Below are 25,000 nucleotides of genomic sequence, written 5' to 3' on the forward strand. Positions count from 1 at the left end.
ACACGTTCATTTCCGGTGGTAACGTGCTGTAATGTCATATGTTCACTTCCGAATGTCATACATTCACTTCCAGTGGTAACGTGTTGTAATGTCACACGTTCACTTCCTGCGGTGATGTGCTGTAATGTTATACGTTCTCTTCCAGCGGTAACGTGCTGTAATGTCACAAGTTCACTTCCTGTGGTGATGTGCTGTAATGTCACACGTTCACTTCCGGCGGTAACGTGCTGTAATGTCACACGTTCACTTCCTGCGGTGATGTGCTGTAATGTTATACGTTCTCTTCCAGCGGTAATGTGCTGTAATGTCACAAGTTCACTTCCTGTGGTGATGTGCTGTAATGTCACACATTTACTTCCGAATGTCATACGTTCACTTCCGGTGGTAACGTGCTGTAATGTCATACGTTCACTTCCGAATGTCATACATTCACTTCCAGTGGTAACGTGTTGTAATGTCATACGTTCACTTCCGGTGGTAATGTGTTGTAATTTCACACATTTATTTCCTAATGTCACACGTTCACTTCCTGCGGTGATGTGCTGTAATGTCACACGTTTACTTCCTAATGTCATACGTTCACTTCCGGTGGTAATGTGTTGTAATTTCACACATTTACTTCCTAATGTCATACGTTCACTTCTGGTGGTAATGTGTTGTAATTTCACACATTTACTTCCTAATGTCACACGTTCACTTCCTGCGGTGATGTGCTGTAATGTCACACGTTTACTTCCTAATGTCATACGTTCACTTCCGGTGGTAATGTGTTGTAATTTCACACATTTACTTCCTAATGTCATACGTTCACTTCCGGTGGTAATGTGTTGTAATTTCACACATTTACCTCCTAATGTCACACGTTCACTTCATGCGGTGATGTGCTGTAATGTCACACATTTACTTCCTAATGTCATACGTTCACTTCCGGTGGTAATATGTTGTAATTTCACACATTTACTTCCTAATTTCATACGTTCACTTCCGGTGGTAATATGTTGTAATTTCACACATTTACTTCCTAATTTCATACATTCACTTCCGGTGGTAATATGTTGTAATTTCACACATTTACTTCCTAATTTCATACGTTCACTTCCGGTGGTAATGTGTTGTAATTTCACACAATTACTTCCTAATGTCACACTTTCACTTCCTGCGGTGATGTGCTGTAATGTCACACATTTACTTCCTAATGTCATACGTTCACTTCCAGTGGTAATGTGTTGTCATTTCACACATTTACTTCCTAATTTCATACGTTCACTTCCGGTGGTAATATGTTGTAATTTCACACATTTACTTCCTAATTTCATACATTCACTTCCGGTGGTAATATGTTGTAATTTCACACATTTACCTCCTAATGTCACACTTTCACTTCCTGCGGTGATGTGCTGTAATGTCACACATTTACTTCCTAATGTCATACGTTCACTTCCGGTGGTAATATGTTGTAATTTCACACATTTACTTCCTAATTTCATACGTTCACTTCCGGTGGTAATATGTTGTAATTTCACACATTTACTTCCTAATTTCATACATTCACTTCCGGTGGTAATATGTTGTAATTTCACACATTTACTTCCTAATTTCATACGTTCACTTCCGGTGGTAATGTGTTGTAATTTCACACATTTACTTCCTAATGTCACACTTTCACTTCCTGCGGTGATGTGCTGTAATGTCACACATTTACTTCCTAATGTCATACGTTCACTTCCAGTGGTAATGTGTTGTCATTTCACACATTTACTTCCTAATGTCACACGTTCACTTCTGGTGGTAATGTGTTGTAATTTCACACATTTACTTTCTAATGTCACACATTCACTTCCTGCGGTGATGTGCTGTAATGTCACACGTTTACTTCCTAATGTCATACGTTCACTTCCGGTGGTAATGTGTTGTAATTTCACACATTTACTTCCTAATGTCATACATTCACTTCCGGTGGTAATGTGTTGTAATTTCACACATTTACCTCCTAATGTCACACGTTCACTTCATGCGGTGATGTGCTGTAATGTCACACATTTACTTCCTAATGTCATACGTTCACTTCCTGTGGTAATGTGTTCTAATTTCACACATTTACTTCCTAATGTCACACTTTCACTTCCTGCGGTGATGTGCTGTAATGTCACACGTTTACTTCCTAATGTCATACGTTCACTTCCGGTGGTAATGTGTTGTAATTTCACACATTTACTTCCTAATGTCACACGCTCACTTCCTGCGGTGATGTGCTGTAATATCACACGTTTACTTCCTAATGTCATACGTTCACTTCCGGTGGTAATGTGTTGTAATTTCACACATTTACTTTCTAATGTCATACGTTCACTTCCGGTGGTCATATGTTGTAATTTCACACATTTACTTCCTAATGTCATACGTTCACTTCCAGTGGTAATGTGTTGTAATTTCACACATTTACTTCCTAATGTCACACGTTCACTTCCTGCGGTGATGTGCTGTAATGTCACACGTTTACTTCCTAATGTCATACGTTCACTTCCGGTGGTAATGTGTTGTAATTTCACACATGTTTAGCCGCATGTTCTCCTTGAATTGCTGGCTGTTTGAGTGGTGTCCAAAAAATGAGGTGGGCGTCATAGATAATTGGCAAAGCTTCTGGGGAAAACCTGGTCTTGTTAGGAGAGACGGCATCCATCCCACTTTGGATGGAGCAGCTCTCATTTCTAGAAATCTGGCCAATTTTCTTAAATCCTCCAAACCGTGACTATCCAGGGTTGGGACCAGGAAGCAGAGTTGTAGTCTTACACACCTCTCTGCAGCTTCTCTCCCCCTGCCATCCCCTCATTACCCCATCCCCGTAGAGACGGTGCCTGCTCCCAGACCACCAATAACCAGCAAAAATCTATTTAAGCATAAAAATTCAAAAAGAAAAAATAATATAGCACCTTCAACTGCACCACAGACTAAAACAGTTAAATGTGGTCTATTAAACATTAGGTCTCTCTCTTCTAAGTCCCTGTTGGTAAATGATATAATAATTGATCAACATATTGATTTATTCTGCCTAACAGAAACCTGGTTACAGCAGGATGAATATGTTAGTTTAAATGAGTCAACACCCCCGAGTCACACTAACTGTCAGAATGCTCGTAGCACGGGCCGGGGCGGAGGATTAGCAGCAATCTTCCATTCCAGCTTATTAATTAATCAAAAACCCAGACAGAGCTTTAATTCATTTGAAAGCTTGACTCTTAGTCTTGTCCATCCAAATTGGAAGTCCCAAAAACCAGTTTTATTTGTTATTATCTATCGTCCACCTGGTCATTACTGTGAGTTTCTCTGTGAATTTTCAGACCTTTTGTCTGACTTAGTGCTTAGCTCAGATAAGATAATTATAGTGGGCGATTTTAACATCCACACAGATGCTGAGAATGACAGCCTCAACACTGCATTTAATCTATTATTAGACTCTATTGGCTTTGCTCAAAAAGTAAATGAGTCCACCCACCACTTTAATCATATCTTAGATCTTGTTCTGACTTATGGTATGGAAATAGAAGACTTAACAGTATTCCCTGAAAACTCCCTTCTGTCTGATCATTTCTTAATAACATTTACATTTACTCTGATGGACTACCCAGCAGTGGGGAATAAGTTTCATTACACTAGAAGTCTTTCAGAAAGCGCTGTAACTAGGTTTAAGGATATGATTCCTTCTTTATGTTCTCTAATGCCATATACCAACACAGTGCAGAGTAGCTACCTAAACTCTGTAAGTGAGATAGAGTATCTCGTCAATAGTTTTACATCCTCATTGAAGACAACTTTGGATGCTGTAGCTCCTCTAAAAAAGAGAGCTTTAAATCAGAAGTGCCTGACTCCGTGGTATAACTCACAAACTCGTAGCTTAAAGCAGATAACCCGTAAGTTGGAGAGGAAATGGCGTCTCACTAATTTAGAAGATCTTCACTTAGCCTGGAAAAAGAGTCTGTTGCTCTATAAAAAAGCCCTCCGTAAAGCTAGGACATCTTTCTACTCATCACTAATTGAAGAAAATAAGAACAACCCCAGGTTTCTTTTCAGCACTGTAGCCAGGCTGACAAAGAGTCAGAGCTCTATTGAGCTGAGTATTCCATTAACTTTAACTAGTAATGACTTCATGACTTTCTTTGCTAACAAAATTTTAACTATTAGAGAAAAAATTACTCATAACCATCCCAAAGACGTATCGTTATCTTTGGCTGCTTTCAGTGATGCCGGTATTTGGTTAGACTCTTTCTCTCCGATTGTTCTGTCTGAGTTATTTTCATTAGTTACTTCATCCAAACCATCAACATGTTTATTAGACCCCATTCCTACCAGGCTGCTCAAGGAAGCCCTACCATTATTTAATGCTTCGATCTTAAATATGATCAATCTATCTTTGTTAGTTGACTGTGTACCACAGGCTTTTAAGGTGGCAGTAATTAAACCATTACTTAAAAAGCCATCACTTGACCCAGCTATCTTAGCTAATTATAGGCCAATCTCCAACCTTCCTTTTCTCTCAAAAATTCTTGAAAGGGTAGTTGTAAAACAGCTAACTGATCATCTGCAGAGGAATGGTCTATTTGAAGAGTTTCAGTCAGGTTTTAGAATTCATCATAGTACAGAAACAGCATTAGTGAAGGTTACAAATGATCTTCTTATGGCCTCGGACAGTGGACTCATCTCTGTGCTTGTTCTGTTAGACCTCAGTGCTGCTTTTGATACTGTTGACCATAAAATTTTATTACAGAGATTAGAGCATGCCATAGGTATTAAAGGCACTGCGCTGCGGTGGTTTGAATCATATTTGTCTAATAGATTACAATTTGTTCATGTAAATGGGGAATCTTCTTCACAGACTAAAGTTAATTATGGAGTTCCACAAGGTTCTGTGCTAGGACCAATTTTATTCACTTTATACATGCTTCCCTTAGGCAGTATTATTAGACAGTATTGCTTAAATTTTCATTGTTACGCAGATGATACCCAGCTTTATCTATCCATGAAGCCAGAGGACACACACCAATTAGCTAAACTGCTGGATTGTCTTACAGACATAAAGACATGGATGACCTCTAATTTCCTGCTTTTAAACTCAGATAAAACTGAAGTTATTGTACTTGGCCCCACAAATCTTAGAAACATGGTGTCTAACCAGATCCTTACTCTGGATGGCATTACCCTGACCTCTAGTAATACTGTGAGAAATCTTGGAGTCATTTTTGATCAGGATATGTCATTCAAAGCGCATATTAAACAAATATGTAGGACTGCTTTTTTGCATTTACGCAATATCTCTAAAATCAGAAAGGTCTTGTCTCAGAGTGATGCTGAAAAACTAATTCATGCATTTATTTCCTCTAGGCTGGACTATTGTAATTCATTATTATCAGGTTGTCCTAAAAGTTCCCTAAAAAGCCTTCAGTTAATTCAAAATGCTGCAGCTAGAGTACTGACGGGGACTAGCAGGAGAGAGCATATCTCACCCATATTGGCCTCTCTTCATTGGCTTCCTGTTAATTCTAGAATAGAATTTAAAATTCTTCTTCTTACTTATAAGGTTTTGAATAATCAGGTCCCATCTTATCTTAGGGACCTCGTAGTACCATATTGTATGGCCTTGCCTTACAATATAAAGCGCCTTGGGGCAACTGTTTGTTGTGATTTGGCGCTATATAAAAAAATTAATTGATTGATTGATAATTGATTTACTTCCTAATGTCACACGCTCACTTCCTGCGGTGATGTGCTGTAATGTCACACGTTTACTTCCTAATGTCACACGTTCACTTCCGGTGGTAATATGTTGTAATTTCACACATTTACTTCCTAATGTCACACGTTCACTTCTTGTTGTTTTGATCTGTTTGGTGTGTCAGACTTGGGATTCTGCTTTCTTGAAGGTTTTGTCTCTTGCAGGTTGTGGGCGTGGCTCAAGCCATCAATAAGAAATGTGGAGTGGGAGGAGCTTTCACAGAACAGGACGAAAAGGTTTGTTTTGAAACAAAACAGTTTCGTCCTTCATGATGATTCAGTTCAGAAGCAACACTGCTTTGTAATATGTTTTGTCTGAATCTTTTCTGAAGCTTCCTGATGTGTTTCATTTTTTGTCTGTGATTCTTTGTAAACGAGCCTCAGATGTTTCGTTCCTCCTCACAGGACTTCTCAGCGTATTTGGCCTTTTCAGGCATCGTCCTGCACAATGCGCAGCTCTATGAGACGTCTCAGCTGGAAAACAGACGCAACCAGGTGGGTGTGGAAGGTCCAGCAGACCCACTCTGACTGTTTAACCTTTGTTCTTGACTTATAAGGTTGTTCATGGACTGGCGCCATCTTATCTGGCTGATCTGGTGGAACCCTACGTGCCGGCCTGGGCTTTGCGGTCGCAGGATGCGGGACCTCTCTGTGTTCCCAGGGTGAAGAAGAAGTCAGCAGGTCAAAGAGCCTTTTCGTATCGTGCACCCACCCTGTGGAACAGTCTTCCTGTGACCGTGAGGCAGTCTGAGTCTGTGGACATTTTTAAGTCAAGACTCAAAACCTATTTTTATTCTCTTTCTTATGGATAGTTGTTTTTATTTTTATTTGTTTTATTCTTTTACTTCTGTTTTTATTTATGTGTTTGAATTTTTTATTCATTTTTAATTATTTATTCACTTTTATGTTGACTTGTACTATGTATGTACTATAAAGCGCCTTGGGGCAACTGTTTGTTGTGATTTGGCGCTATATAAATAAAATTGATTGATTGATTGATTGACTTGTTTTATGTGAGGCGCCTTGAGACGGCTTTTTTGGCGCATTATAAGCTAATTAAATGAAATGTAATTAATTGTTCTGCGGGTTCTGTTGGACCATCTGACCCACTCTGAGTGTGAAACCTTTGTTCTGTCTACATCAGCATACTGCCACTTGCACCACTGGATTACACTGTTATCTGTTGCACGATCGTATTTAATGTCATACTGTCTACATTAGTACACTTTTGCCATTTGCACTACAGCATCACACTGTTATACTTACACTGCCTGCACTGTTTATACTGTTTTACATTGTTATTATTATTATTATTTTGTAAATCAGAAGTATTAAGTTTTTTTTTAACTTAGCTTAATAGCAGTTTTTATTCTTACTCTGCACCGTGGGTCTGAGAGGACTGAAATTTCATCTGTGCTGTATGTTGAGCATGTATAGCATATTTGACAATAAAGCCGACTTTGACTTCTCTTGGACCATCTGACCCACTCTGAGTGTGAAACCTTTGTTCTGCAGGTTCTCTTGGACCTGGCGAGCCTGATCTTTGAGGAGCAGCAGTCTTTGGAGGTTTTATTGAGGAAAATCGCAGGAACCATCCTGTCCTTCATGCAGGCTGAGGCCTGCACCATCTTCATCACTGATGAAGACTCAACGGTCAGTACACGCTCAGATACAAACACTCACATGCACATGCTCACGTGCACAAGCACCCATGCACACACACTCGATCGGTCCAGTTCTCTATCATGTTGTGAGGATACGTTTAGCAGAACATCACTCTGAGCTGACTGAGAACAGAATCAGGTTTCAGGTTCAACACTGTTTAGTGACGAAGTGACTGAAGTGCTGAAGGTCATCATCTGGTTGATGCACACAAAAGCTGCACAGGTCACATGTGACCTCTGACCTCTGTGGTTATTCCTTGCTTAGGAAAATGTAATAACTTACTGTTTTTATTGCACATTTATTTCTAGGATTGGAAAGGTATGGTGGCTTGTGAGGCCTCTGTCTGGTGGCCAGTAAAGCCTTGGACTGGTGGCCTATAAAGCCTAGGTCTGGTGGCCAGTAAAGCCTTAGTCTAGTGGCCTGTAAAGCCTAGGACTGGTGGCCTATAAAGCCTAGGTCTGGTGGCCAGTAAAGCCTTTGTCTAGTGGCCTGTAAAGCCTAGGACTGGTGGCCTATAAAGCCTAGGTCTGGTGGCCAGTAAAGCCTCGGTCTGGTGGCTACGCATGTCATGATCTGCCCTATGTCTGGGTTTTCATCTTGGTTTTGTCTGTGTCCATGTCCCAAATCTCGATCACCTGTCTTTGATTTCATTTTAGGATTACTTTAGTCACTGGTTTCATTTTGCATTTCTCCCACAATAGTCATTGCCTGTAATTTCTGTTTTCCACATCATAGTTGTGTTCTAGTTTCAGCCCCAGCCTTTAATTCTCTTGTTGATCACTATTAAATTGTCACCTTTATTTTCCTGGTTTTGTTTCTTTGCTTCTTCCATGTGTAGATTTTTTTGCATTATGTTTGGGACTCACCTTCCACTTCATTTCTGTCTGCTTAGTGTTTACTTTACTGCACTCCCTTGCACCTGTTTGCTTCATCTTTGTCTCTTTCTTCCATGCCTGTTTCTGTCTGCTTAGTGTTTGTTTTACTGCTCTCTCTTGCTCCTGCTTCCCTCAGCTTTGTCTCCTTCCTGAAGTTTCTCACACACACCTGTTTTCACTTTCCTTAATCACACCCTGTTATTTAAGCCTTGCATGTTTCTCTGTTTGTTGCCAGTTCGTTTGACCTAGTCTGCGTTCCAACCTTGTTTTGCTCCTGACCTTTTGCTCAACCGTCTAAGACCTTGCTTTGTGTTAGACCCTATTTTTTGCCTCAGCCCTTGTACTTGGACTCACTGTGCTTTTTGAACTGTGCTTGTTTTTTGACTCTGATTCTGCCTCAGTCCTGACAACATTGCTACTTTGTGCCACTGAACCCAGCTTGCTTTGACCACGCCTCAGCCTTACGTCTACCTATTACCTCCGCCACCTTGACTGATCATCTGTATACTGAATCTGTGCCAGTTTTTCCAGATAAAACCTTTTATTACTCCACCTCCAGTTTCTGTGTCCTGCATTCTGTTCATTCCTCACCATGAATCCTGACAACGCAGGCTGTAGTTATCATTCACCTGGTCTTTACATTACCATACACACAAATTACATCATTGTAGTAATTTTTTTTTATGTATTTCAGTAATTCCCTAATAGAAATAGGGAAGTATGGAATGGGCTGGATATCTGACAGAAAACAAGTGAATTTCAGCAGTTCTGCACCAATTATTGCATTTATTTGGATTTCTCCTGAGATTTTTTAAACACTGAGGTGTGTAACTTGAAGACAATAAACGCCATCATGGTGTAAGGCTCTAAGTTAAAGAGCAGACACTGTGGACAGAATGCTGAGATGCTGGGTGAGTTTGCTGCAGCAGATTGAGCCACAATGGAACTTTGTTTGACATCAGACTCACCTCACTGGGTGACCTCTGAATGAAGAACTACTGTCAGCCACAGTTCGTACGAACTCAGCTTCCTTCAAACTCTTCGACGGAACCTGGAAACCAAAAACACACAACCAGTCCCTGGACCCTGGGACACAAGCCCTAATCCACAGTCCAAAGGGAACAGAGCTACACACAGCTGATCCAAGAACCCAGTCCAGGTGATACGTGGTTGTCTCCTTGGCCTCAGCACTGAGGTGGAAATGACTGAACCCTCATAGCTCCACTACAACTTCTCTGGAGGATATTCAGAGTGCCCTCAGAAATGAAAGACCTCCACCTGTGGACATTGGTGCCTCCAGTCCAATCCCTGAACATTTTCTGGGTCTGTTATGAAAGAACTCAGGGCCACTCACTAGTTGTGTCCATTCCTGAAAATCCTCCACTCAAATTAGATGCAAACATTTCGCTCTTGAAGTCCAGCCCGACTTAATGGTGGACACCAATCAGATAGCTCAGAGTTGGGCTACCAATATGTAGACCTGGGTTTGGTTCCTGCTCATACTGTCTGTCTTGTGTTCCTGGACAAGACACATAATCTGCATCATCTCAGTCCACCCAGCTGTAACTGGGTAGAGCTGGGATATCCTTAGGAACGCTACAAATCTGTGGTCACGCTTCACAAACTGGACATTTTTATAGTCCCGACACTTCTGCAGAGTTCTCCGGTTTGTTCATACAAGAACATGATAAATCTCCACAGCTGCACTGTCAGCAGTAGGACCAGTACACTGTCCAGCAGTGACACTGGATGTTAAAACCACAGTGACCAGATCAGGATCAAATATTGTGATCGGATTGAATTTCTCACAAAATAAAGATCTTTAGGTACATTAAAGTTCTTCTCTTACAGTTCCAGCCTGGACGGGCCAACGTTTACTCAAACAGCTGATGTGAAAATAATGGACCGTGTCAAATGTGGTTCAGGTTGTGTACACAGTGACGGCTGTTTTCTTTCGTCTCAGGCTAAAAATTGAAATGGAGCTTTATTGGAGGGGAATGAAAAGCAGCTTTTAGAGTTTTGTCAGGAGTTCTCCTTATGGAGCGTTTCTCATTTCACTTTACACACCATCCAGAAGGTATTCAGAGCGCTTCACTTATTCCACATTTTGTTAGGTTACAGCCTTATTCCAAAATGGAGCAAATTTATTTTTTCCCTCAAAATTCTACTCACAACACCCCATAATGACAACATGAAAAAGTTTTTTTTTTTTTTTTTGCAAATTTATTAAAAATAAAAACCTAAGAAATCACATGTACATAAGTATTCACAGCCTTTAAATTATTCAGTTATTCTTCTCACAGGCAACTCTAAACCACCTGCAGTCACATGCACTCAGAAAATGATAAGTCGGTTTAAGGTGACCTGAAATTTGTGGAGATCCTTCAAGCTTCCCAGTTTAGTCTCATGACACAAACGAAAGATGATTTTATGATTTTCTGTCTCCAAAATCAGTTTGACTTTTATCTGATTTTCAACCACTGCCGCTTGCTTTGGACCAATCAGACGAAAGGGGTGGAGATTGGAGAAAGTGGTGACTCATTTAAATGAATGATATATGAGAACTGGAAATCTGGTCTGTGGTAAAGAATCTTTGATTTTTATTCCCCGGCTAGCTGAAGGCCCAAAGGGGGGATTATGTCATGGTGATTTCTGTCTGCCTGTCTGCCCGTCTGTCCATCTGTCCCCGAACAGGTATAAGCATTCTGAAATCAATTCCTCTCACACTTTTGGAGGAATTTTGTGAAACATGGTACAAGTCCTTCTTATAGGTTGGTAAAATGCATATTATAATATCATTGGAGTTGGGCCTGTTGTACCACAGTTATGGCCCTCAATTAATAAATGTAGACTCCGTCTGTTTCATGAGTTGGTGTCTGCATTCTGAAATCAACTGTCATAGACCTTGAAATGTTATCAGAATGTAGCACTTGTACCAGGGCAGCATTTGCCAGTGGGGGGTATTGTGCTCTCAGAACACTCTTGTTTGTGTGGGACCTTAAAAGATGTCCACTTTGGAAAATGACTTTCTCATGAACTTGAGATGTCAAAGTGACTGATGTTAGTGAACAGACACTGTGCAAATACCCCAGTTCCTGAAAGAACGACTCTTTCGGTCCACTCAGTGGGACCTCTGGCTCTTTGAGACAGTTCACAGCATTCATGGGAATGTACATCGTTTCACACATTGATTTATCTGGACAGGAAGACAGTTCATCAGTCAGGTATCAGTTCTTTCAACAGTCCTAAACTGGATCCTTGGCTCAGTTGCTGGCAGCACTGGCTCTTTCCCTGATGGTTCATTTCTTGATTGGCTCTTTGTTCACTGGCTCTTTCCCTGATGGTTCATTTATTTATTGGCTCTTTCTGGTACGGTTGGGTTCTGATGTGACCCCATGTGCTCGCTGTTCAAAGCACAAAACACAAGCTGCAGGATCTCACAGACTCTTTCCCTGATGGTTCACGTGTTTATTGACTCTTTCCCTGATGGTTCACTTGTTCATTAACTCTCTGATCACTGGCATTTCCCCTGATAGTTCACTCCTTCAGTGGCTCGTTCCCTGATGGTTCACTTGTTCATTGGCTCTTTGTTCACTGGCTCTTTACCTGATGGTTCATTTATTCATTGGCTCTTTGTTCACTGGCTCTTTACCTGATGGTTCATTTATTCATTGGATCTTTGTTCACTGGCTCTTTCCCTGATGGTTCACTTGTTTATTGGCTTTTTCCCTGATGGTTCACTTGTTCACTGGCTCTTTCCCTGATGGTTCACTTGTTTATTGGCTTTTCCCCTGATGGTTCACTTGTTTATTGGCTTTCCCCCTGATGGTTCACTTGTTTATTGGCTCTTTGTTCACTGGCTCTTTCCCTGATGGTTCACTTGTTTATTGGCTCTTTTCCTGATGGTTCACTTGTTTATTTGCTCGTTCCCTGATGGTTCACTTATTAATTGGCTCTTTGTTCACTGGCTCTTTCCCTAATGGGAAAGTTGTAGTCTTACACACCTCTCTGCAGCTTCTCTCCCCCTGCCATCCCCTCATTACCCCATCCCCGTAGAGACGGTGCCTGCTCCCAGACTACCAATAACCAGCAAAAATCTATTTAAGCATAAAAATTCAAAAAGAAAAAATAATATAGCACCTTCAACTGCACCACAGACTAAAACAGTTAAATGTGGTCTATTAAACATTAGGTCTCTCTCTTCTAAGTCCCTGTTGGTAAATGATATAATAATTGATCAACATATTGATTTATTCTGCCTTACAGAAACCTGGTTACAGCAGGATGAATATGTTAGTTTAAATGAGTCAACACCCCCGAGTCACACTAACTGTCAGAATGCTCGTAGCACGGGCCGAGGCGGAGGATTAGCAGCAATCTTCCATTCCAGCTTATTAATTAATCAAAAACCCAGACAGAGCTTTAATTCATTTGAAAGCTTGACTCTTAGTCTTGTCCATCCAAATTGGAAGTCCCAAAAACTAGTTTTATTTGTTATTATCTATCGTCCACCTGGTCATTACTATGAGTTTCTCTGTGAATTTTCAGACCTTTTGTCTGACTTAGTGCTTAGCTCAGATAAGATAATTATAGTGGGCGATTTTAACATCCACACAGATGCTGAGAATGACAGCCTCAACACTGCATTTAATCTATTATTAGACTCTATTGGCTTTGCTCAAAAAGTAAATGAGTCCACCCACCACTTTAATCATATCTTAGATCTTGTTCTGACTTATGGTATGGAAATAGAAGACTTAACAGTATTCCCTGAAAACTCCCTTCTGTCTGATCATTTCTTAATAACATTTACATTTACTCTGATGGACTACCCAGCAGTGGGGAATAAGTTTCATTACACTAGAAGTCTTTCAGAAAGCGCTGTAACTAGGTTTAAGGATATGATTCCTTCTTTATGTTCTCTAATGCCATATACCAACACAGTGCAGAGTAGCTACCTAAACTCTGTAAGTGAGATAGAGTATCTCGTCAATAGTTTTACATCCTCATTGAAGACAACTTTGGATGCTGTAGCTCCTCTGAAAAAGAGAGCTTTAAATCAGAAGTGCCTGACTCCGTGGTATAACTCACAAACTCGTAGCTTAAAGCAGATAACCCGTAAGTTGGAGAGGAAATGGCATCTCACTAATTTAGAAGATCTTCACTTAGCCTGGAAAAAGAGTCTGTTGCTCTATAAAAAAGCCCTTTGAATCATATTTGTCTAATAGATTACAATTTGTTCATGTAAATGGGGAATCTTCTTCACAGACTAAAGTTAATTATGGAGTTCCACAAGGTTCTGTGCTAGGACCAATTTTATTCATTTTATACATGCTTCCCTTAGGCAGTATTATTAGACGGTATTGCTTAAATTTTCATTGTTACGCAGATGATACCCAGCTTTATCTATCCATGAAGCCAGAGGACACACACCAATTAGCTAAACTGCAGGATTGTCTTACAGACATAAAGACATGGATGACCTCTAATTTCCTGCTTTTAAACTCAGATAAAACTGAAGTTATTGTACTTGGCCCCACAAATCTTAGAAACATGGTGTCTAACCAGATCCTTACTCTGGATGGCATTACCCTGACCTCTAATAATACTGTGAGAAATCTTGGAGTCATTTTTGATCAGGATATGTCATTCAAAGCGCATATTAAACAAATACGTAGGACTGCTTTTTTGCATTTACGCAATATCTCTAAAATCAGAAAGGTCTTGTCTCAGAGTGATGCTGAAAAACTAATTCATGCATTTATTTCCTCTAGGCTGGACTATTGTAATTCATTATTATCAGGTTGTCCTAAAAGTTCCCTAAAAAGCCTTCAGTTAATTCAAAATGCTGCAGCTAGAGTACTGACGGGGACTAGAAGGAGAGAGCATATCTCACCCATATTGGCCTCTCTTCATTGGCTTCCTGTTAATTCTAGAATAGAATTTAAAATTCTTCTTCTTACTTATAAGGTTTTGAATAATCAGGTCCCATCTTATCTTAGGGACCTCGTAGTACCATATCACCCCAATAGAGCGCTTCGCTCTCAGACTGCAGGCTTACTTGTAGTTCCTAGGGTTTGTAAGAGTAGAATGGGAGGCAGAGCCTTCAGCTTTCAGGCTCCTCTCCTGTGGAACCAGCTCCCAATTCAGATCAGGGAGACAGACACCCTCTCTACTTTTAAGATTAGGCTTAAAACTTTCCTTTTTGCTAAAGCTTATAGTTAGGGCTGGATCAGGTGACCCTGAACCATCCCTTAGTTATGCTGCTATAGACGTAGACTGCTGGGGGGTTCCCATGATGCACTGTTTCTTTCTCTTTTTGCTCTGTATGCACCACTCTGCATTTAATCATTAGTGATCGATCTCTGCTCCCCTCCACAGCATGTCTTTTTCCTGGTTCTCTCCCTCAGCCCCAACCAGTCCCAGCAGAAGACTGCCCCTCCCTGAGCCTGGTTCTGCTGGAGGTTTCTTCCTGTTAAAAGGGAGTTTTTCCTTCCCACTGTAGCCAAGTGCTTGCTCACAGGGGGTCGTTTTGACCGTTGGGGTTTTACATAATTATTGTATGGCCTTGCCTTACAATATAAAGCGCCTTGGGGCAACTGTTTGTTGTGATTTGGTGCTATATAAAAAAATTGATTGATTGATTGATTGATGGTTTACTTGTTCACTGGCTCTTTCTTAACATAACGTAACGTAACGTGAACACCATCAGCCATCAGCTCACTAATAAAGCCCAAAAAGTACTCATAAAAATGAGTTTTGCACTGAAGACAATCCTTCTGGAGGTGGTCTCAGATGTCAGGGTTTGATTTATGGCACCAGGAAAACCGGGTAAACAAAAGCTTCTCTTTATTTTAGGGTGAGACTTAAAGACAGCTCAGATTTATTTCAGGGTTCTTTCGGTTCCTTTGTCACTTCCTCTTATAAACTTTGCATTTTGCCAGCGACCCCAATAAATGTCATCAGATTGGAGCCCTTCTTCTGTTGGGAACAACTTTATGACCTCGCAGCAGATCCATCCAAGGAGCAAACATGCGTGTATGCCTGTGTGTGTGTGTGTGTGTGTGTGTGTGTGTGCACGCATGCATGTTTCTTTGTGTGTGTGTGCATGTGTTTACGTGTGTGTACACATTTGTTTGTGTGTACACACAAACAAATGTGCGCTCACACAAACAAATGTGTGCACACACAAACATGTACATTACACATACACTTGTTTAAGTGTACATGTGTGTGTGGAACCATCTGTTTGTGTGTGTGTGCACACAAACAAATGTACATTATACATACACTTTGTGTGTGTGTGTGTGTGTGTGTGTGTGTGTGCACATTTGCTTGTGCACACAAATGTGTGCACACAAATGTGTGCACACGTACACACACACACACACACACACAGTGTGTATGTGTGCCCCTGCGTACGTGTTTGTGTGATGGGGTAAAGATTGTTGCTAAACGGAGGACCCTGGTCCGTCCCTCACGTCCTGTCCCAGCCTCTTTAAAATGGAAAAAGGATCTTCTGAGTGCTGGTTGTGAGAAAACAAAGTCCCTATAAGGGGAAAGTCAAATGGCCCAAAGTTGTCTGGAATGGAGAAATAAACTCTGCTTCTGGCAGAGCGTGACGCCAATAGATCAGCTCCCCTTCTGTCAGCCTCCAATGTTTAATTCAAGAAAAAGACTTTTCTTTTCCCCTGAGGTCAGGACCCCAGCGGACTGAGACTCATCTCACGGTCCAGGATCTTTCATTCTTTTACAGAACTCCTTCTCCAGTGTCTTCCACATGGAACACCAGGAGCTGGCTGAAGTTCTTGATGCCTCTAAAAGGTAAGATCATCAATAATACAGTCTCATGGTCACATCACTGTTATTACACTCTCACAAACACTGTAGGGGAGGTGATGTCTAGTGGTTAAGGCATTGGGCTTGAGATCAGAAGATCCTCGGTTCAAATCCCAGCCTGACTGGAAAATCACTAAGGGCCCTTGGGCAAAGTCTTTAATCCCCTGTTGCTCCCAATGTGTAGTGAGCGCCTTGTATGGCAGCACCCTCACATCGGGGTGAATGTGAGACATTATTTGTAAAGTGCTTTGAGCGTCTGATGCAGATGGAAAAGCGCGATATAAATGCAGCCCATTTTTACTCAACTGTTATTACAGTCTAACAGACTCACCCCCATTATAAAAGTTTCACAGATACTCCACTGTTATTACAATCTCACAAACACTTTGATGTTATTCCAGTCTCACGGACACTCTGCCAGTATTGCAGTCTCACAGACACTTCTGTTATACCAGTCTCACAGGCACTTCAGTGTTATTACAGTCTCACAGACACTTTGATGTTATTCCAGTCTCACGGACACTTTGCCAGTATTGCAGTCTCACAGACACTTCTGTTATACCAGTCTCACAGGCACTTCGGTGTTATTACAGTCTCACAGACACTCATGTTATTCCAGTCTCACGGACACTCTGCCAGTATTGCAGTCTCACAGACACTTCTGTTATACCAGTCTCACAGGCACTTCAGTGTTATTACAGTCTCACAGACACTCTGATGTTATTCCAGTCTCACAGACACTTTGATGTTATCACAGTTTCTCACAGACACTCTGATGTTATTCCAGTCTCACAGACACTTTGATGTTATCACAGTTTCACAGACCACAAGAAAAAACATGACCAGAACTCAGGCTGGTCCAGGACTCAGTCCATCCAGGGTTTTTGTCTCTGGTTTGGATCTCACGTTCGATTTTGGGCTCTAGTTTTTTGCTTTGCTTTGACAGATGCTGCGTTTGCTATCATGTGTCACTCAGTCGTTTCCCCGGTGACACAAGTGATGGCATCACAAAGGCGGCTTGTTTATTTTGCCTTCATGAACCTCTAAAGCACTTTATGGTCCCCATGGTGTCTTCTGAACGTCACTACTCAGTGCACTGAGGCATGATGGGAAAACAGAATAATTACAAACTGCCAAGAATCATTTCAGAATGATCATGGCCTGGGGGGTGGGGGCGCGGCACCACAGAGAGGTGACTGAGGGAGGATGAAGAGAGATGAAGAGATGAAGGGGAGCGGGATGGGAGCACTTCCTGCCATCAGTGAAGGAGCTGTAATCAGGTTTAAGGACCAAACAGCACCTCCCTCCTACTCCTGTAAGACTCAGCTGACAATTCATTTTTGTGTGTGTGAGATCACTGTAATTGTACGTGAGCAGCCCCACTTAACCGTGAGCAGACATCTTGTTGTCATTTGCATTTGTGCTACTGAATGTAATAAACTGACTGTAATAGATGGTAATAAGTGTACTGTAATAAACTCATGCTAATAGACGGGAATGAATGTACTGTAATAAACTGACTGTAATAGACGGTAATAAACACTGTAATGAACTGACTGTAATAGATGGTAGTAAACATACTGTAATGAACTGACTGTAATAGACATCAATAAACTTACTGAAATAAACTGACTGTAATAGATGGTAATAAACACTGTAATGAACTGACTGTAATAGATGGTAGTAAACATACTGTAAGAAACTGACTGTAATAGACATCAATAAACTTACTGAAATAAACTGACTGTAATAGATGGTAATAGACACTGTAATGAACTGACTGTAATAGATGGTAGTAAACATACTGTAATGAACTGACTGTAATAGACATCAATAAACTTACTGAAATAAACTGACTGTAATAGATGGTAATAAACACTGTAATGAACTGACTGTAATAGATGGTAGTAAACATACTGTAATGAACTGACTGTAATAGACATCAATAAACTTACTGAAATAAACTGACTGTAATAGATGGTAATAAACACTGTAATGAACTGACTGTAATAGACATCAATAAACTTACTGAAATAAACTGACTGTAATAGATGGTAATAAACACTGTAATGAACTGACTGTAATAGATGGTAGTAAACATACTGTAATAAACTGACTGTAATAGACATCAATAAACTTACTGTAATAAACTGACTGTAATAGATGGTAATAAACACTGTAATGAACTGACTGTAATAGACATCAATAAACTTACTGTAATAAACTGACTGTAATAGATGGTAATAAACACTGTAATAAACTGACTGTAATAGATGGTAGTAAACATACTGTAATGAACTGACTGTAATAGACATCAATAAACTTACTGAAATAAACTGACTGTAATAGATGTAATAAACACTGTAATGAACTGACTGTAATAGATGGTAGTAAACATACTGTAATAAACTGACTGTAATAGACATCAATAAACTTACTGTAATAAACTGACTAATAGACGGTAATAAACACTGTAATGAACTGACTGTAATAGATGGTAGTAAACATACTGTAATGAACTGACTGTAATAGACATCAATAAACTTACTGTAATAAACTGACTATAATAGATGGTAATAAACACTGTAATGAACTGACTGTAATAGATGGTAGTAAACATACTGTAATAAACTGACTGTAATAGACATCAATAAACTTACTGTAATAAACTGACTGTAATAGATGGTAGTAAACATACTGTAATAAACTGACTGTAATAGACATCAATAAACTTACTGTAATAAACTGACTGTAATAGATGGTAATAAACACTGTAATGAACTGACTGTAATAGATGGTAGTAAACATACTGTAATGAACTGACTGTAATAGACATCAATAAACTTACTGTAATAAACTGACTGTAATAGATGGTAATAAACACTGTAATGAACTGACTGTAATAGATGGTAGTAAACATACTGTAATAAACTGACTGTAATAGACATCAATAAACTTACTGTAATAAGCTGACTGTAATAGATGGTAGTAAACATACTGTAATAAACTGACTGTAATAGACATCAATAAACTTACTGTAATAAGCTGACTGTAATAGATGGTAGTAAACATACTGTAATAAACTGACTGTAATAGACATCAATAAACTTACTGTAATAAACTGACAGTAATAGACGGTAATAAACACTGTAATGAACTGACTGTAATAGATGGTAGTAAACATACTGTAATGAACTGATTGTAATAGACGGTAATAAACACTGTAATGAACTGACTGTAATAGATGGTAGTAAACATACTGTAATAAACTGACTGTAATAGACATCAATAAACTTACTGAAATAAACTGACTGTAATAGACGGTAATAAACACTAATGACTGACTGTAATAGATGGTAGTAAACATACTGTAATAGACATCAATAAACTTACTGTAATAAACTGACTGTAATAGACGGTAATAAACACTGTAATGAACTGACTGTAATAGATGGTAGTAAACATACTGTAATGAACTGACTGTAATAGACATCAATAAACTTACTGTAATAAACTGACTATAATAGATGGTAATAAACACTGTAATGAACTGACTGTAATAGATGGTAGTAAACATACTGTAATAAACTGACTGTAATAGACATCAATAAACTTACTGTAATAAACTGACTGTAATAGATGGTAGTAAACATACTGTAATAAACTGACTGTAATAGACATCAATAAACTTACTGTAATAAACTGAGTGTAATAGATGGTAATAAACACTGTAATGAACTGACTGTAATAGATGGTAGTAAACATACTGTAATGAACTGACTGTAATAGACATCAATAAACTTACTGTAATAAACTGACTGTAATAGATGGTAATAAACACTGTAATGAACTGACTGTAATAGATGGTAGTAAACATACTGTAATAAACTGACTGTAATAGACATCAATAAACTTACTGTAATAAGCTGACTGTAATAGATGGTAGTAAACATACTGTAATAAACTGACTGTAATAGACATCAATAAACTTACTGTAATAAGCTGACTGTAATAGATGGTAGTAAACATACTGTAATAAACTGACTGTAATAGACATCAATAAACTTACTGTAATAAACTGACAGTAATAGACGGTAATAAACACTGTAATGAACTGACTGTAATAGATGGTAGTAAACATACTGTAATGAACTGATTGTAATAGACGGTAATAAACACTGTAATGAACTGACTGTAATAGATGGTAGTAAACATACTGTAATAAACTGACTGTAATAGACATCAATAAACTTACTGAAATAAACTGACTGTAATAGACGGTAATAAACACTAATGACTGACTGTAATAGATGGTAGTAAACATACTGTAATAGACATCAATAAACTTACTGTAATAAACTGACTGTAATAGACGGTAATAAACACTGTAATGAACTGACTGTAATAGATGGTAGTAAACATACTGTAATGAACTGACTGTAGTAGACATCAATAAACTTACTGTAATAAACTGACTGTAATAGATGTAATAAACACTGTAATGAACTGACTGTAATAGATGGTAGTAAACATACTGTAATAAACTGACTGTAATAGACATCAATAAACTTACTGAAATAAACTGACTGTAATAGACGGTAATAAACACTGTAATGAACTGACTGTAATAGATGGTAGTAAACATACTGTAATAAACTCACTGTAATAGACATCAATAAACTTACTGTAATAAACTGACAGTAATAGACGGTAATAAACACTGTAATGAACTGACTGTAATAGATGGTAGTAAACATACTGTAATAAACTGACTGTAATAGACATCAATAAACTTACTGTAATAAACTGACTGTAATAGACGGTAATAAACACTGTAATGAACTGACTGTAATAGATGGTAGTAAACATACTGTAATAAACTGACTGTAATAGACATCAATAAACTTACTGAAATAAAATGACTGTAATAGACGGTAATAAACACTGTAATGAACTGACTGTAATAGATGGTAGTAAACATACTGTAATAAACTGACTGTAATATACATCAATAAACTTACTGTAATAAACTGACAGTAATAGACGGTAATAAACACTGTAATGAACTGACTGCAATAGATGGTAGTAAACATAATGTAATGAACTGACTGTAATAGACATCAATAAACTTACTGAAATAAACTGACTGTAATAGACGGTAATAAACACTGTAATGACTGACTGTAATAGATGGTAGTAAACATACTGTAATAAACTGACTGTAATAGACATCAATAAACTTACTGTAATAAACTGACTGTAATAGACGGTAATAAACACTGTAATGAACTGACTGTAATAGATGGTAGTAAACATACTGTAATAAACTGACTGTAATAGACATCAATAAACTTACTGAAATAAACTGACTGTAATAGACGGTAATGAACACTGTAATGACTGACTGTAATAGATGGTAGTAAACATACTGTAATAAACTGACTGTAATAGACATCAATAAACTTACTGTAATAAACTGACTGTAATAGACGGTAATAAACACTGTAATGAACTGACTGTAATAGATGGTAGTAAACATACTGTAATAAACTGACTGTAATAGACATCAATAAACTTACTGAAATAAAATGACTGTAATAGACGGTAATAAACACTGTAATGAACTGACTGTAATAGATGGTAGTAAACATACTGTAATAAACTGACTGTAATATACATCAATAAACTTACTGTAATAAACTGACAGTAATAGACGGTAATAAACACTGTAATGAACTGACTGCAATAGATGGTAGTAAACATAATGTAATGAACTGACTGTAATAGACATCAATAAACTTACTGAAATAAACTGACTGTAATAGACGGTAATAAACACTGTAATGACTGACTGTAATAGATGGTAGTAAACATACTGTAATAAACTGACTGTAATAGACATCAATAAACTTACTGTAATAAACTGACTGTAATAGACGGTAATAAACACTGTAATGAACTGACTGTAATAGATGGTAGTAAACATACTGTAATAAACTGACTGTAATAGATGGTAATAAACACTGTAATGAACTGACTGTAATAGATGGTAGTAAACATACTGTAATAAACTGACTGTAATAGACATCAATAAACTTACTGTAATAAACTGACTGTAATAGACGTAATAAACACTGTAATGAACTGACTGTAATAGATGGTAGTAAACATACTGTAATGAACTGACTGTAATAGACATCAATAAACTTACTGTAATAAACTGACTGTAATAGACATCAATAAACTTACTGTAATAAACTGACTAATAGACGGTAATAAACACTGTAATGAACTGACTGTAATAGATGGTAGTAAACATACTGTAATAAACTGACTGTAATAGACATCAATAAACGTACTGTAATAAACTGACTGTAATAGATGGTAATAAATGTACTGTAATAAACTGTAATAGATGGTAATGTACTGTAATAAACTGACTGTAATAGATGGTAATAAATATACTGTAATAAACTGTAATAGATGGTAATGTACTGTAATAAACTGACCATAATAGACAGTAAACTGACTGTAATAGATGGTAATAAGTGTGCTATAATAAACTGACTGTAATAGATGATCTGTAATAGAATGTAGTAAACGTCTGTAATAGACTGTAATAGACATCCGGCAAGTGTGACAGTCCCAAATGGGGTCCTGTCATTTTTCATGTCCTGAAGCGTTTTTTTCCAGCAGGAGCGTTTTGAAACATTCCCGTTCAGACAGAAGTCATGAGTGTTATCTCCTCGTAAGCTGAGTGGAATTAATCATCGCTCACCAAACTCTTTCATCAGTTTGTTTGTGTCCACACAGAGCACGTAAGATTCCTGACACTGACCAGATGTGTTTCTCGCTGTCTTCTCTGATTGGCTGCTGCTTTGTTTACACTGAGCGCTCCGCCGGATCAGACGAGAAAAAAAAACACTCGGCTCCAAGTCAGCCAGCAAAGCGGGGAGGCCAGGGCAGGATGTCTGAGCGGCTGGAACCGTGTTGGGCTTTTTATAGTGACAGTAATTGCAGACCGCAGTTCCCCAAGAGTTCAGTCCTGCTGATCCTGATCATGCCAAGGATCCAGGAAATGCCGGGCTCTTACACGCACGAATCAGTGCTATAAAACGTCTTTGTGACATCACACAGGATGAAAATCTCCGCACACACTTTACTGGCTGGGGTTCCCGAGTTCACGGCAGGTGAGTCGACTTCCTGTCTGAAAATGTCCGTGATGCTGGGATTTCCTGGTTGCAGTCTTTAACTAGCTAGCTTGAGGACATGGGATTTAAGCAACTGACATGTAGATCTGGGTTTGATTCTTGCTCATGCCTCCTATTTGTGTCCTGAGGAAATGAGGCTTCGTCTGCATTGTCCGAGGCTACCTACCAGTAACCCGTGATGGTCTATGGGGTTTGTATATGCTCATCCATTTCATGCTACAGAATGTGGGGTTAAGTACGGGCACAGATTTAGGACATTTTACATCCATCCCTTCATTTTCTGGCACTTGTCTGGTTAACGATGGCAGCAGACCGAGCAGCCCATCCCACACTTGCCAATCACTGGCCAAGTCCTCTAACTTTTCTTGGTGGATCTCAAGGTGTTCCCAAGCTATCTGGGAAGTATAGTCCCTCCAGTGTGCCCTGGGTCTTCACCTATGTAGGTCTTAAGGAGTGAATCCTTCAAAGACAGTCAAGGTCACTGGATTGGACTTTGTAAACATCTTGTGAGCTCAGTAACTTCTTTTTTATGGCCTGAATGTCACCAAACATGTTATGTGTGTTTGGCATGGTGACCCCAAGAAGTAGATTGGCTTTGAGGTCAAAAGGTCAAAGGTGAAAATCACTGAGTTGTACTTTGTAGAAGCCTTCTGCAGAAAAGCATCAGTTGTCAATCGTGAACTTGTCAACATTTGCCAAGAAACCAGACATATGAAGCTCTGCAATGTGGCCTGTGGTGGACGGACTGTCCTAGCTGTGTCCAGGACACAGTGTTGTGTAGAACCATGTTAACAAGTCAGACCAAAAATCCAGCCCCAATCCAAAGACATTAATCATAATGAGTTAGCGCCCTGTCCCACTGGCGTTTAGGAGGATTTGTGTATGGATTGTGCACAAATTGGCTCATATTCGCTTAACATCCGCAATATCCGTGAAACGTGCTTGTATGAGTCGGCTGACAACCGCACACATCCGCAATTATCCGCAGAGGCACGTTTCTCCGTTACCAGGATTTTTGAGCTGCACAAAATTTTGGCTGTGGGTAACATCCGCCTTATATACTCCATACATACACAATACATAAATACATACACAAACATACTCAATCTATACACTGTACATTCGCCGTCATCTGCTGATATCTGCAACTGACAGGGATTTGCGGCTTGGTGGCGGACTGGGACAGTGTGTAAAACGGATATTTTGCGTGCCCATCATGTCCACATCACGGACTAAAATAAGTTGTAGCGACTGCATACAGCTGCTTTGCATCTAATTTGCGGTGGATGCAAATCAGATGTGCTGTGTTCACAGCTGGACACCGTTCTTTGTTGTACCGGCTGCCACGCGCTCTGTGCTGGATGCTGTGCATATAAAATAATTATTTTGTGGTGGATTAATCATTTTATTCTACAAATTGGCTGTTGAAAACGGCTCTAATCACCTCCTGAATCACAGAGGAAGCTGCAGCTAGGTCGTTCACGTGTGCGCATGGCCCAGCTGCAGAAAGAATTTTGAGCCGTCTAAAAAGGTAATTATTTTTATTTGTCAGTGACGTCATTCGTCACTGACACCGTCATTCAAGATTCTGATGGAAAAAAGTCCTTTTCATTCCGCCATTTCCAGACAATGAAAATCCGACGA

General features: G+C 39.1%; 1 protein-coding gene across 1 annotated transcript in view; it reads left to right on the top strand.

Moving 5' to 3' along the window:
• The first annotated feature begins 5,787 nt into the window (after positions 1-5,787).
• LOC117505810 (cGMP-specific 3',5'-cyclic phosphodiesterase-like) overlaps positions 5,788-25,000 on the top strand; it is a 54,596-nt gene continuing 35,383 nt past the window's right edge. Inside the window, exons 1-5 of the mRNA XM_034165348.1 lie at positions 5,788-5,810; positions 5,916-6,003; positions 6,172-6,261; positions 7,282-7,419; positions 16,063-16,130. Coding sequence (XP_034021239.1) covers positions 5,788-5,810; positions 5,916-6,003; positions 6,172-6,261; positions 7,282-7,419; positions 16,063-16,130 — 407 coding nt within the window. The remainder of the gene's footprint in view (positions 5,811-5,915; positions 6,004-6,171; positions 6,262-7,281; positions 7,420-16,062; positions 16,131-25,000) is intronic.

This window comes from Thalassophryne amazonica, unplaced genomic scaffold (genome assembly GCF_902500255.1).
Source record: "Thalassophryne amazonica unplaced genomic scaffold, fThaAma1.1, whole genome shotgun sequence".
NCBI lineage: Eukaryota > Metazoa > Chordata > Actinopteri > Batrachoidiformes > Batrachoididae > Thalassophryne > Thalassophryne amazonica.